We start from the raw sequence: 15038 nt of genomic DNA, 5'->3' as shown, positions 1-15038 counted from the left end.
GTCTGTATTGATACTGGGGATTGCCCCAACTCAGGTACATGACCTTGCACTTCACCTTGTTGAACTTCATGACGTTCACACAGTCCGTCTCCCTGAGCAGTCAAGATCCCCCTGGATGACATCCCTTCCCTCTAGCAAATCAACTGCACCACTCAACTTGGTGTCATCTGCAAACTTGCTGAGGGTGTACTCAGTCCCACTGTCTGTGTCATTGATGAAGGTATTAAATAGTACAGTTCCTTGAGTGCACCACTCATTATTGGCTTCCACTTGGATGTTGAGCCACTGACTATAACTCTTTGAACGTGGCCATGCAACCAGTTCTTTATCCATCTAACAGTACATCTGTCAAACCATGTCTCTCCAATTCAGCAGCAAGGACAATGTAGAGGACTGTATCAAAGGCCTTACATAAGCCTAGGTAGATGACATCCGCAGCTCTTCCCTTGTCCGCTCATGCAGCCATTCCATTGTATAAGACCACTAGATTAGTCAGGTCCAATTTGCCCTTGGTGAAGTCATCCTAATTCTAAATCAAAAACTTACAACTTGTCAAGATTCATCTGTATGATAGGAAAGTTGGGATTCCTCTAAATTTCTATAGCTAATTTACATGCCTGGCATCTGCTAGATATCTAGACTCCCTCTCCCGTTGATGCAAAGCTGTAGACACCTTCAGAAGGTGATACATTCAGGTGGTGACAGACAGCTTTCCTACAATGGTTGAATTGCTACATTGTTCCAGTTACAGAGTTTTGATGGGTAACTTTGACCAGATACTTAACTTTTACTAAGTGAAAGTTACACGGGATGAATCTCCACCTACGTTTCACTGAAAATAACGGAAAAATCCTCAATGACTTTGGGAGGGTAATATCCTGGGTGAAGACCCATCAGTGGGCACAAAAGAATATAAAATGCTTAGAGAGACACTGGAATTTTCTAAGTTGGGTCCATTTAAGGACATGTCCATACCTTGCAGTGGAGGAACATTGTACCCAGGGCCTTGGACTTCTAAGGCATGTGGGACTTCCACATGGAAGAGATACTACCTCTAGTCCTGGAAATAGTATAGCAGTATTGATGTGGGGGTGCCCTGTGATAAAAGCATTGCCTCTAAGTAGAGCTGATTAGAACAGGCATGCTGACAGCACTAGGCTGCTTCCAGCTCTAGGGTTGCCTCTGGTTATCTCTGCCTGCTGCTCCATCACAAATTAGAGGTAGAGTCTCATGGGGGTCTGTCTTGGATTGCAGAGACAACAGGTAGTGCTCCACCCCAGTGCTGTCAAGCCTAAGTGTCCAGTCATCAGTCAGGTTCCTAAAAAGTCATGGGCACCTTGTCACAAGTCATGAAATAAAACCAAACAAAAGTTACATGCTGGATTATTTTTTTTTGCTCCTTCCCTTCTGTTAAGCACTATGGCACACTTTGGTCACATTTGTAAGTTCCTCTGTTGAAAATCTGGTGAGATGAAATTTTCTTTGTTTAGTGGAAGCTGAAAATCCCAGAGGCATGTGAGTGATTCCAGGAGCTGGGCGTCCAGCATAGCACTAAATATCCCCACATATTTGGGCCAAGGTGGACCCACATCACAAAGAGGAGAGCTCTAGAGCATCTCTACAGACTTTCCACATTCATAGGCAATGTGGTAGCCAGCTCAGTCCTGACGTGCTACTTTATTACACCTTTAACACTATTCCATCTTCTAACCAGTATATAAGTTGTATAACAAAGAAGTTCAGCACTGTTTCTCCTTACCTTCAGTCTGAGGCTCACAGTAAGGCCCGCGAAAAGGCTTTTCCATCATGTAGCTGCAGGGCAGGTCGGGTACTGGGCTGACAGAAGGGCAGGTTATCAAGTCACCGCACACTGCACTTGGCCAGGCGTATCCATTTTCACAAGAACAACAGCTCTTGTTCTCACCACTGGGCAGACAGACTAGTGTCAGAGAGAGAAATACTGTGAGAATAGTAAGCAGGCATAACTTACTGCTTATTTACCCTGCTGTATCTTTATACCAGTGATCTCAACTAAATGTTGCCCTTCTTGTGAATTCACTTGAATGATGCAACACGATGATCTGATGCCTTGCAAATCTTACTATACTACTAATAAATGACTAACCAGAAATGGGAACCAGACTGGTAACAGGGATAAGTCTGATCAATTACTTTTAAGTAATTGAATGGAGATGTGAACCTGAACCTAAAAATTTACCTGGCATATAGGCCAGCATGCTATGATAGTTTGCAGATTGGATATTTCTATATTGCCTGAGCTGAAAGCAAATGCACAGGGTTTTAAAGATTGTAAGAGCATGTAATGGTCATTCAAAGTCTCAGTGGCTAGTGAGGTGCTGTGTCCTTCTGACCGTATCCTGACAGATGCTGCATGGAGAAGGTAACATTATCACAAAGCGCTTTAAAACCAGACGTTCTCTCTAATAAAAAACCCCAACACTTCACTGTAAGATTTTCTGCTCTTAATGTGCCATTGGCAAAGTAAGATATTAACAAAGTGATTTTCACACATTGCAGGTGACCCTGAAGGCCTTTCAAAGATCCGATTGCATGTTGTTTTGAGAGCTGATGAACGCTTCCTTTCACTGCTTTATGGGCCAGCGATAAGAAGGTACCAACGCTTCCTTTCACTGCTTTATGGGCCAGCGATAAGAAGGTACCAAATCTCCTGTGCTGTTGTAAATGTTCGGTGCGTTTGTATATCCTCTGCTGTATTAGTTACTTGGATGTGAAGTTGCACAACCACAACTCATGTAATAAAACCTGTCTGATATCTTGACCTGTAAGAATACGTATAGTGAGTTATATCAGGAAAAGAATTCATCTCATGCAGCCTGTCTCTGTCAGGGTCGGAGTACAGCCTCTTACAGTGATTTACGTCCCAAATGCAAGTGGAGGGAAGTAAACAGTCTGATAACCTCTGCCGCAGCTTCCTGAAGCTTGAAAGTAACTCAGACTGCTTGTTACTCAAACTGGAGCAAAATCCTTTGGCTCAGGCTTCCTCTGGCTTTGTCCCTTCCTTAGGAAAAGAAAAGCATTCGGGGCTATTCCTAATGTCAACATTATGGAAAGACCAGTGGCGGGATGCAGATAACAAAACACGCTGTTGTGTGCTAGGGCTTCAGTCTTGTTGAGTCTTTCAGTAGGCAGCAGAGACAGTTTAGTTTTGTTAATTTCTAAGCATGATGGATGGTAAAACTGGGAGTGATCAAATACTGGCAAAAAAGTACATCACCCAGAATATAAAAATAAATAACCAACCCACCTGTTGTAATGTTGATGTTTGAAACTGTCATTTCTACATTTGCAATATTTGTTGAAACTGGAAGACTAAGTTTTCTGAAATACTCTTTGATTGGCTCCAGAAAAGATGAATCCATAAGGCTTACTTCAATGTCAACAGTGTACTCCAGAGGGGGAAGGTCAAAAATAAGTACTGAAAGAGAAATAGCATGAGACTGCAAAGCTGTGTATGAGGGTAAATCATAAATTGATGGCTTCTGTTTCGGCATTTGGGCTCTGTTGCTATTTAATGGTAGCTTAATGTGGCATTCTGCTTAGGAAATCTTCTTGATTCCTACTCAGCAGATATTCTGCACATGTTTTATCTGCTGCTTGCCTGACAAAAGCCAGATTTCTTTGCTCTCAGAGCAATAGGAAGCTGATATAAATGACATAATATATATGGAGAAAAGCTGTATCATCCTTTCTCTTTTTTGACTCAGCAAGTGGATGGGTTGTCAACCACAGACTGAAGCCGTACAGGATTATCTTGTGGCCCGTGTCCTCCTAAGAGGCTCGGGTTTTTTTCTACACCATGTATTTCATCTTACATAAAAACTGAGCTCATGTATGTCTGTCTCTGACCAGACAAAACTTTCCAACTCTTTTGTCTGTGCCTTTACTACTGTACTGGTTTTGGCTGGGGTAGAGTTAAATTTCTTCATAGTAGCTTGTATGGGGCTATGTTTTGGGTTTGTAATTAAAACAGTGTTGATAACACAATGTTTTAGTTATTGCTGTACAGTGCTTGCACAGTATCAGAGCCTTCTCTTTTTCCCACTATATCCTCCCAGCAAGCAGGATGGGGGGCACAAGAAGCTGGAAGGGGACACAGCTGGGACAGCTGATCCCAACTGACTAACATGATGTCACACACCGTATGACATCACGCTCAGCAATAAAAGCTGGGGGAAGAACAAGGGAGGGGAGGAGGTTCGGAGTGATGGTGTTTTGGCTTCCCAAGTCCCCGTTAGGCGTGCTGGAGCCCTGCTGTCCTGGAGATGGCTGAACACCTGCCCTCTGATGGGAATTGGGGAATGAACTCCTTGTTTTGCTTTACTGATTAAGCTGTCTTTATCTCAACCCATGAGTTTTCTCACTTTTAGCCTTCTGATTCTGTCCCCCATCCCGCTGGGGGAGAGCGAGCGAGCAGCTGGGTGGTGCTTAGCTGCTGGCCGGGCTTAAACCACAACAACTACTCCTCCTTGGTGATCGAAGTTCAGGACCTCAAGAGCTGCTGTCCCCAACAGTGATTTCACCCTCAGCTTACTAGGAATCTGCTCTGTTACCATATATATGTGTACATACCGTTTCGCTTCTGCCTTTGCATCTCTGGCTGGAAGCTTTCCTCTCCTAGCGCGCTGTCAATCTGTGGAAAAAAGAGAGTGAAGCTCTGTGAAAAAACAAAGTGAGGCTCTAGCTGCTGTTGTTGGCATGAAAGAATTAGTGAAGAAAATACTGGCATAGATCATTTTTTCCCCTCCATCAATCTTTGCTCCTCCCTGCCCCCCTTTTCCTCTTTAGACAGAATATTTATACCTTCCCAGCAGGGAAATGTTAAACACCAGCTGAGGGGTGTACTGAGTTTGCAGGTCTCTCTTTGTGTGTCTCTGCAAGGCAATTGTCTCAGCTTAGCAGAAATTCTGTGTCTGAGCTGCAAACCGGCTATGGGGCTGATGTAGTGCTCTCAGTCCTGCGCCAGCCTTGCAAACTGCTTGGGAGATCTGGGCACTCAGCCTTTGAATCCAGAAAGTGGACTCCTATTACCCTTTGCGTTCCTCTTTCCTCTGAGCTTCCAGCTCTGCAGCAGCAAAGCCAGCCTGAGTAGCAGTAGAAAGGGGATTGAACTGTCTTGGCTCCAGCTTAGGTGTCAGGTCAGCTATTTTGTGGGCACACAGTTGACCAGGGCAGTAGTGGCACAATTTCAGTATGGCTGGGTTCACGCAGGGTGCAGCCAAGTGAGATGCAGACCATCTTATTTTTTTAATCATGCCCTAAAAATACATTGGCACCAGTTAGCAAGAAAGGCTAAAGAACAAGCAAAGACGCAGGCAGGAAATTTGCAGCTTTGCCAGTTTCTTGAGTCCTACTGAAATCTTTATTTACAGAAAGGGTGAATAGCTTGGCAACTCTTAAGTCCTCTCTTTACATAAAGGAACCATCTGGTGTGTGATTAGAGCTGGGCTTCGTATCGCCACTGTGCTGGCAGCGAAGATCCCAAGGTGCATTGGCATTTTTGCACTGCTAGGGGTACTACCTTTCAGCTTAGAGGTTAGCTGCAAAAGTTACAGAAAGCCCACTGCGATCCACTTCTTCCCCCAGGTTTGGTCTCAGTGGTTTCCTTTTTTAATTATTCTCCCAAACAACTACAGGGTATTGCTATGTCATTAAATACTTCACATATTTCACACCATTAAAGTGATGATTCATTTGCAGGATCAACCATGGATCAATGGTGCTAAAAAATACAGTGTTACTCTTTTCATGAAAATGCCTAAGTGCTGAGCTGGAGACAGTTTGAAAAAACCAGAGCAAACAAGATACTTGCTCACTATTAGACATTTGCCAAAGGGCAGACAGTGCTGCTTGAGCCAGCTATATCTTGGTTTGCCAAGACAAGGGATGGTGGCAGAAACAGCTTAAGGAGTTCACACCTTCCTCTTCACTTCTCCTTGCCTTTTTTTCAACCTGCTCCAAAAAAGCGTATTGTGTTCTGGTCAGTCCTTAAGAACTAAGGTCCCTGTAGTGCTAGGGGCTGAATATAGATGCTAGAATCTGGTTTGGCTTGATAGGGTTCATAATGTAGAAGCAAAAAGAAGTATTTTCTGGTCTAATAATAATTGTGCTAGACCACGAGCTGGTAGATTTGTAGACTAGTTTTCTTTACTAGCCTCTATTAACTTCCATTTGTTCAGTCCTTTTGTTTCTCTGTTCCTCTCTTGTCGTTTCTAGTTAGGGACTATTTGTGCGGAAGGTGCCTGTTACCAAATCCCTATACAGGACAAAGCACAACACAGATTTCCATAATTCACACTATTAGTGAAGCAAAAGTGGTACGTGAGAATTATTGAAAAAGTGGGAAACTGAAGTAGAGCCTGAGTCCAAGCACAACATCTAAACATCTAAGTCACTCAGGGGTGGCATTTTGGTCATGTGTACTCATGTCCGACTGCCAAGAGACTCCTGTCACCTACCTGTAAGGACGTCTGTGCCTGAGCTAGTTTTGTTGACTTAATTGGTTTCTCTCTCTCATAGGGTGGGTGAATCCCATCCAGGAACAGTGCCCACGTAACTGTCACCTAGGCTTAGCTCCAGGGACAGCAATTTACATCCCTTGCAGACTAACACAAGTGAGAAACCAGAAGTTTTGCTCAGTTCCTTCTGGAGAGGCTTTAAGACTGGGAAGCAAAAAAAGCCCAGTTCCTGGATTTCTCCATCTCTTTTACACACTGGGGAGACTCCGGGTTCAGTTTTCCCACCTGATGTTATACTGACGTCCTCTGAGGTTTTGTAAAAAGCTATAGCAGCTGGGTGCTACAGGCAGAGACCGAATGAAAACCAATGGGGCTGGGAAAGGATACTCACTATGTATTGGATGAATGGGTGAAAGTTTGAGTCCTGTGATGTCTGGCAACACGCTGTGACCAGTAGAAACAGGCAGTGGAGACCTGCAGTAATTGGGGATGACATTTTGACCAGTGACCGCTGTACAACCTGAGAGGAAAACAAAGCAAAAGGATCAGGGAATTTTCAGCTGACTCACACAGTAGGAAATAGCAGAACACTCTACAAAAACAGTACGTTCAGACTTTTTCAGCACATTCTGCCTGTTCGCTCCATCCAAGACAGAGCATGCAACAAGGTCTATAATTATTCCTCTGCCACTGTCACTAGACTGTTTCTCTCTTATCTCTTTTTTTTCACATCAGCTGTACCTACTTAAAATGGAGGGAGAAAGAAATCACTTGGAGAAAGCAGAGCCCTAAGTAGATTCCTAACAGGGACAAATGAGGTGCTAGAAATTCATCTGCCATGAGCAAAGTTGACTTTGGATCTTCAAATATTCCTCACAGTGGTCCTTGACAAATGCACAGCCAGAACCTGAGGGAATAGTTAAAAATGTTGCTGTAAGTGAGGGCCTGTCCTGTTGCAGCAGGGAGAGCTCTGCTACCAGCCATGTCCCACTCTGGAGAAGGATTAGTAACATCATGGGCTCAACTAGAGATTTCTCTGTGTTTGTAACCCCTTGGCTAACAAGGGAAACAATGAAGAGTGGTATCTTTTTGGTAAAAATCCATGTTTTTCTGAGGTTTTATCTCCATTAATTGTACTGAAGTTAACAAGTAAATAACCTGGAACCCAAGGATACTGACACACCAGATTATAATGTGGTGCCTGAAATCAAAACCCAGAAAAAACCAATCTTCTCCAGCTCATTAATACCTAAGCTCATTTAGTCATGCAGTAGACTGGATGATGAAACATAAAGGGAGAGGCAAAACATGCATGGACCCTTAAAACAGGTGCTGACACATTTATGCAACCAGAGGGAATAGAGAAAGGGAGCTGAAGAATATGTAAAAATATGTATTTTTCTATGAATATGCACTTTCTGGTTATTCCTAACAAAGCACTTCCCTACCTCCAGAATGGACATCTAGTAGAGAGCTACAGGAAAAGGCAGAACTAAAGCAGACTGCAAAAATCATTTTAAGAAAGGAAAGCACTGAGAAAAGGCTCTTAAGAACAGTACTGAACAGTACCTGAGTGGATAACATCAGCTTAATTAAAATCATGAGCTTTTGTAAAATTATGATCTTTTTTGTATTGAAAAGTCTGTTCATACAAACTCAGGCTTTGAAAGGCTGTGAATCACCAGGTGAAAGCAGAAAAATCAGCCCTTCCTGAGATGATAATGAACATTGGCAATGGATGCCTATTGCATATGAGAGCTGGTGCTCCCAAGAAGACAGGGTGCTTTGTGGTGACTCTCCCACTCAAAAGAGCCAGTGACAGAAAATGAAGATATGAACATGATCTGTGGTCTCACCTTGTGAAAGGATAGAGGACAGCAATGAGCTTATAGCCAAGCAATATAGTTGATGTCACTGACACGAGTATCCAGCAGGGATTTGTCAGGGTTTCTCATCAAAGGTGGTTCTGCAGTGAGACTTCACCTGGATACTGACCTGGTTAAAAGGTAGGAGGCAAAAGTAGGAACAAATTATTTGCTTTTCCAATAGAGAGGTGTCATCACCAGAGCTCCACAGGAACATGGGTGTAAGCCTGTGTCTTACCCTCTGTTCTCAAGTGATGTGGAAAAGGCAGTGATTAGTGATACAACACTGGAAAACTTTAAATGATTGAGGGTAACAAAAGCAAACTGTGCCTGTGAAGATCTGCATGGGATTGCAGGATACTGAGTGACTGGGTCATGAAATTAATGAAATTCGGCACTGATAAGTGTAAGGTAGAAAGAAAGCATCCTGACATTATGTATTCTGCGACGGACTCTGAACTATTATCACTCAGAAATGGGGTCTCAAGAAGTGCCAACTGAATTCTGAGGTGCAATTAAAAAAGAAAAATTAATGTTAAGATATTCTAGGGTAGCAACAGAGGAAAAAAACCCAAACCACCAGGAGACTGTGCTAGCTAGACATTTGAACTGATCCAGTATGGCTGCTCTTATGTTCCTATATAGGAATAACCAGAAAGCAAGACATCTCACTGATTCAGAATATCTTCCCACTCCACCCCAAAATCCATTAAAAAAAAGACTGTTACAGGCTTTTGTTAGCCAATAGATGAATGGCTGGCAGAACTTGGGGGGGGGGGGGGGGGGGGGGGGGAAGCCTAGGGAAATATTTCTTCAGTTTCCTGGGCATGTCCATCAGTATTTTACATCCAGCATCTACAGGAAAGACTATTTGCTATTTTGAAGACATCATGCACTTGTGACAACCTAAAGACTTCCATGGATCTGGGTGATCCCAAGACCAAGACGGATCAAAAGGGATCAAGAGGGAAACACTGCCAAGTTATAAGCTGTGACGCAAGTCCCTGAGATAGTGACATGACACAGTAATAGAAACACTAACAAAACAAAGTTTTCTGATAGTTTTGTGTGTACAGCATATGCTCACAGCATATGGTACATTAGCTTGATCTGTACAAAGTACTTATATTTCATTGATAACAGGTTGATGAAACAGATAATAGAAAGGAAAAAATGGTTGTTAAACAAAAATTATGATGAGATTAAACAGCATCTGCTACAGTTTTGCATGCATCTTTTGCAATGGTCACAAATCTGCATCAAACTTCAGCGGGTAAAATAGAAGATATATGGACACATTCATCATTTCTCAAACAAACGGTCTCCTGGGAGGCAATAATTATGTTTGCGTTATGAAGCCCCAGAGAGCTAAAGAAACCCAGGTTTGCTACCAAATCTCTTCTTCTCTGCAGCATTCAGGCTGGAAAATGTTCTTTAAAGTTAGCTCTAAAGTGCAGAAGATACCTTGAGGTAAATAGCAAGGTCTCACTTTAACCCAGGACACAGGTGATCTACATGACCTTCTTTTTTCTGTAAGTTTCTCTTTTTCATAAATGTTGCAAAATAATTACACCCTCTCTTGCAAATCCACCCAGCACAATAGTTACCATCGCATATATTTCAGAAAATAAACAAGACACCCAGAGATATAATATCGTTTACCTTCTCAGGTGATTCAAAGAGGAGATCTTCTAATTAGATTTCCTGCTTTCTACTACTGCCCAGGCTGCTGTCTCAAGGGGAAACCAAGACACAGGAACTTGTATAATTAGTTGAACATGTTATTACTGCCCAGAAAACAAGTCGCCTCCAGAGCCTGTACTCAATTTTCAAGTGTGAGGCTGACCAGAGATGCCACTGCAGAAAAACCACAAGGCATTTTAAGAGGAGATATTTCCTGATACCATTCATCAGGTAGTTCTCATTGTTTCCCCCTGCGCTGATCTAAGTCCTTCAGTGTCTTATCTGCGGATTAGTTTATCAAGTGGACTAACTTGTTCTGCTGCTGTTACTCACCTGCTTTGTTCTAACAAAAGAGGGTGTTGAGGTCTGAAAACAGTAAAATCGTGTTTTGTAGCTATGGAAAAATGTCTGTGGGCTTTGATTTAAATAACAAGGGAGGAAAACCCTAAAGTTTTCCCACCCGAGCTGGCAGCATGCTCGCTGTGGGCAGGTCCTGGAAGGCACTAGGGACATGTGTTGATGCCCTTAGACAAGCTGCACAGAGAAGCAGACCTACGGCTCTGCTGGCTCCTGTGGAAGGTGGGGAAAAGCAGGAAATTCCCAGGAACATTAGGGAAACCCTGATGTGTTATGTATCTACCTTGAACAAAATCTGGAGCCAGGAACCCACTGCACAAACAGGGGACATCTGTCCAAATAACAATGGGGCCCTTGGCCCTACAGTGTTCAGTCACAGCCAGTTTATCAATGGAATTTGTTTCCACAGCACTGTGTGTGAGACAGTGACTCACTGAGCTTGTGCAATTTCTGTGGAAAAGCCTAGCATTAAACTCGTGTTGGAGGGGATTATTTTTTAAGCAGTGTTTAATTCAGGAGATAAGTCTATGGGAAGACCTCCTGTTCCCCTACAGACTGGAAACAGTCCCTGTGGAGATCCTGACTTCTCCTAAGAAGTCCATGGGAAAGCGATAGACTCATGGGGTAGGCAGATGTGCTCCAGGATCTCCAGAGCCACCACGCAGGAGCTGAAGTCCACGTGGCACACACCAGGCCATCCCAAAAGAGCACATGTCTCCAAGGTAGACAACTGACTCAAGCTGTAAATGCCACTCATTGTCATACTGCAGAAGGCAAACAGAAGCAAAAAAGTCAGTAAGGTGTCTGATAAGGTGTCACGCCTTTCCCATTTCTACACTAGTTCCCAAATTAAGGCGTTGTGACATCGTGGCTGGTCCAGCAGTTACAATAGGGTCATGTTGCCGGCTGACATTGGCTCTTTCAGGGGAAGAGGATGGACGGCTGTCATGGCAGCACCGGGCATAGTTTGGGTGGCTCTTGATGTCATCTGTCTAGAGCAGTAGTGGTCGTTTTTGTGTTACAGGGAGCTTGGACCAGGTCTTCAACCTCTTTCTGTTGTGAGTGTGCTGGTTGCTCCATTTCTAACAGCCCTAAGACATGTCACCGCATTTTGCCTCTTGCTGGGTCTGAGTCATAAAAAGCAAAACGTGCGTTTAGCAAAGTTTGCCCTTCAGGCTTTGCAGCTGCCAGCATTTACTACAGATGCTAAGGATATCATGGCACGTGACTGTAAACTTCTCTTCAAGGAGCTATCTTGAGGGTGTATTGTCCTTGGCAGCAATACAGCCTACTCCTGGTCCCTATTCTGCAAACCTGGTCACCTGCTCCTCCCCACAACACGGTGAGTCAGCCCTCAGCCTGCCATTCTGCAGCAGTTTTAAGGTGATTAAATTGGCATGACTGATGCCCCGGTTGCCCCTACAGTTTGTCCCCACTCTTACAGTGGCATAGGTCTGGTTTATTGCCCACCCAAGCTGGTTCAAGAACCTGAACAAGCAGAAAACCAAGGCTACATCTACGGCACTAAATGCAACCACCTCTCTCTCTGCTGGCAGGTTTTACTGCTGGCCTTGTGCTGGTGCCTTCCAGACCCCTCTCTGAGCCAATTTAACTCACTGTCCCTGCAGAAAACTAAACCAGCAACAAGGTGCCTAGCTTGCTTTCACCGGAGTGAGTTTAATCAGCTCAGAGAAGGGCCCAGTGAGTGCCAGGGCCAGAGCAAGGAGAGGAGCAGATACGTGGCCCCAGGCAGGGAAGGGGGAAGGAACAGAGGTGGGCAGGAGGGTAAGGAAAAGGAGGACCTCTTCCTTTCTGCCCTGGCAAGCAGTTCAGCATGAGTCCGTGGTCTATCCCTACAGAAACAGTTGCTTAGTTTTCATGCAGTGTTGCTCCCTTGGCTGTCTCCTTGCAGGTTTAGATAAGCAGCAGTGCCAGCACAGAGGATGGGGTGAAGAGGAGGGCAGCCTTGCCTTAGACCAGGTTAGCTGTGGTTGATCCACACCTTTCACATTGCCAGCCCTTGACTGGAAAAGCAATCTTATTTAAGCCCTCCCTGCCCCCTTCCCCCCCCCTTTTTTTTTTATTGCTGTGGCGTTCAAACAATTTTAACCAACAGCACCAAAAGCAGTCGAATAGGTGAGTGAATCACAGGCTGTAGAATACGGGTGGACAATTATCGGAATCTGATCAGACCAAGCAGTTCCGAGTTTCTCAGAACATATGATGAACTTACAGAAAACTGCTTCCTGGATTGCATAAAGGATTTCACTAGCAGAGAGGTTAAACCAGAAGAGATTACTTGCTCAGACCACTGCCTACAGGAGTATTTTAAAATGGTACAAAGGATCTCCATGAGATTTCAGGAGTACCATATTCAGCAGAATGAAGCTCTGGCAGCTAAAGCAGGACTGCTTGGCCAAACTTGTTAGACCACAGCATTCTGCTCACCTTGGGGAATGGGAAAGAATGTCAGCAAGGTGAAAGGGTTCTGTAAGAGAGGGTTTCTCCTCAAGACACTGTATCATCAAACCACAGCCTAAAAGTATGAGAAATCTTGGTTCACTTTGCAGGACAATGTGAAAATTGCACAATGTCAGAGCATTAGGTATGTAATCAACTTGGTATGTGAGCACAGGGGGACGTCCTGATCATCCTGCTGTTTTTTTCCTGCATGCATTCATCACGTACTGTCATGTCACCAGAAACCGTGAACTTCCTGGATTTTAAAGTTTTAAAGCTTCAACCTCAGAACACTTTTGGTTTCAACATCTGAGACTGCACTTAGAGAGACTTCACAGGCTCAAGAAAGCAAGCTAAAGGTGTGTTAGAGGTTCTCTGCTCTGAACGAGGAGCACTGATCCAAAACAAGGCAGAGCTACACTGATCCTGTAATTGACTGGAAATGTGCTGTTACAAAAGCATGTGAACACACTGCATATGGCATGAACAAAACACACCAGGGTAATGTTCCCACATAGGTGCAACTTGAGAGATACTGTTCAAAGCAAAAATAAATGTGGAAACAATTTAGATATGAAGTTGGAAACAATTTAGATATGAAGTTAACAAGATACAGGCCTCTTGACTCACCAACCTTCATTCCAGTCCTGGCTGTTAACACTTCAGTCTCATCTCTGGAATATAACCTCAGCAATTTGTGTAATCAAATCCTGTTGCCACTTGTATCCCAAACTCAGAAAAAGATGGCAAAGCCTCTGAGAAGCTGGATGCAACACTGTAGGTTCTTACACCATTTACCGTTCTTAATATTTTTTAGCCTGAACTTTGCATGGTCAGCGTCTCAGAGAGCTGTGTTTTAGAAATGGAAGGACAGAATGAATCCCAAGCATATTGGAACTAATAGGCAGATTCCTTTGAGATAAAAGGTTTGGGGGTGAATCTGGTAATGCCTGGGGCTTCATTTATTATCCCTCTCTCACACGACTTTATATAGTTTTGACCACCTCAGTCTTGCAGAAAAGAATCTGGAGGGACTCCTAGCAAACGGCTACCTAAATCCACTCAGCATGATGATGTTGAAAATAAGGCTAATCTCATTCTGAAGTTTATTAACACGTATTTTTAATTTAGGACCTGGAAAGTAACAAAAGTGCTCTACTTGATGCAATTGATGCCTTGGCTGGAGTGCTGTGTCCAGATGTTGCTGTATTGGAGAGCATCCAAAGGAGAGCCACGTGAATGCTAAGACGTGAGCAGAGCATGACCTTGTGAACAGGTTGAAGGTTGTTTGGTTTAGATAGGACATGACTCAGGAGACAACAAGTCTGTCACCTGGTAAAGGACTGACATAAATGTTCACAGCGACAGCTTGGTGAAGGGTGATGTGAAATCACACAGTCTGAAGCAAAGATAAGTATGTTGGTGATTATGAAAAATGTGTAATTGTAGAGATTAGAAGCACTGCATTAGGCTACCCAGGGAAGCTGCAGAGTTCCCTTCACTGGAGGTTTTTAAGAACAGGCAATGAAATTGCTGACATGGAAGAGAGGCGTTGGTTCTGCCTCCAGGTGAGTTTGTGGCACTGGGGTGCCAGGTAGGTGGTTTGCTGACCTCTTCCAATTCCCTCTGTTTCTGTACACTGCTTCAATTTCTGTGCAATGAATGAGTTCAAAGAGATTCAGAGGAGACATGCAAGACTACCAATCTGTGTACTCAGAGCTGTGTTTGGACTTTGCTATATCCATCTTCAACAAGTTCAGGAATTCCTTTCTGGAACTCTCCAGCACAACATTCCCACTAGTTTAAGCACAGAGGAGGTGAACTGTATCTACAGCCTTATCAAGGGTTTTCCCGAAATGATATTTCCAGAGGAGGGATCTGATTCACACCATTTTCTACATCAAGTCACATTTTCCATCCTTGTTTACGAAGTATATACTTTTACTTCTTGACCTATGACTTTAAATTCCTTTATTCCTCTGTAAGCCTTCCTGTGAATTGGTGATGACCTTTTTACATACTCAAATAGTCTACATGGAAAATGAAAATAATTTAGTCCCAGCTATCTGCAGATCAGGCTCAAATCATACCATGACCAAGCAGTACTTCCTGCAAGAAGAAAATAACTCTGCAAGACTCATGTTTGCAAGGCACAGTAGCTGGAATAGGAACCACT

General features: G+C 43.7%; 1 protein-coding gene across 3 annotated transcripts in view; it reads right to left on the bottom strand.

Moving 5' to 3' along the window:
- Positions 1-15038, bottom strand: part of ADGRF5 (adhesion G protein-coupled receptor F5) — a 48742-nt gene that overhangs the window by 21248 nt on the left and 12456 nt on the right. For 2 of the 3 annotated variants that reach the window (XM_049818998.1, XM_049818997.1), the window contains exons 2-6: positions 8354-8492; positions 6889-7017; positions 4612-4672; positions 3287-3457; positions 1760-1939 (exon numbers count right to left, since the gene is read on the bottom strand). In XM_049818998.1, coding sequence (XP_049674955.1) covers positions 1760-1939; positions 3287-3457; positions 4612-4672; positions 6889-6993 — 517 coding nt within the window. In that variant the 5' untranslated portion in view covers positions 6994-7017; positions 8354-8492. Of the gene's footprint in view, positions 1-1759; positions 1940-3286; positions 3480-4611; positions 4673-6888; positions 7018-8353; positions 8493-15038 lie in introns of those variants that run through there. The other variant, XM_049818999.1, reaches the window with a different exon arrangement.

This window comes from Accipiter gentilis, chromosome 16 (assembly GCF_929443795.1).
Source record: "Accipiter gentilis chromosome 16, bAccGen1.1, whole genome shotgun sequence".
In the NCBI taxonomy this organism is placed as follows: Eukaryota; Metazoa; Chordata; class Aves; order Accipitriformes; family Accipitridae; genus Astur; species Astur gentilis.
The sequence above is the reverse complement of the archived record's forward strand: the minus strand, read 5'-3'. Positions and strand labels throughout refer to the sequence as shown.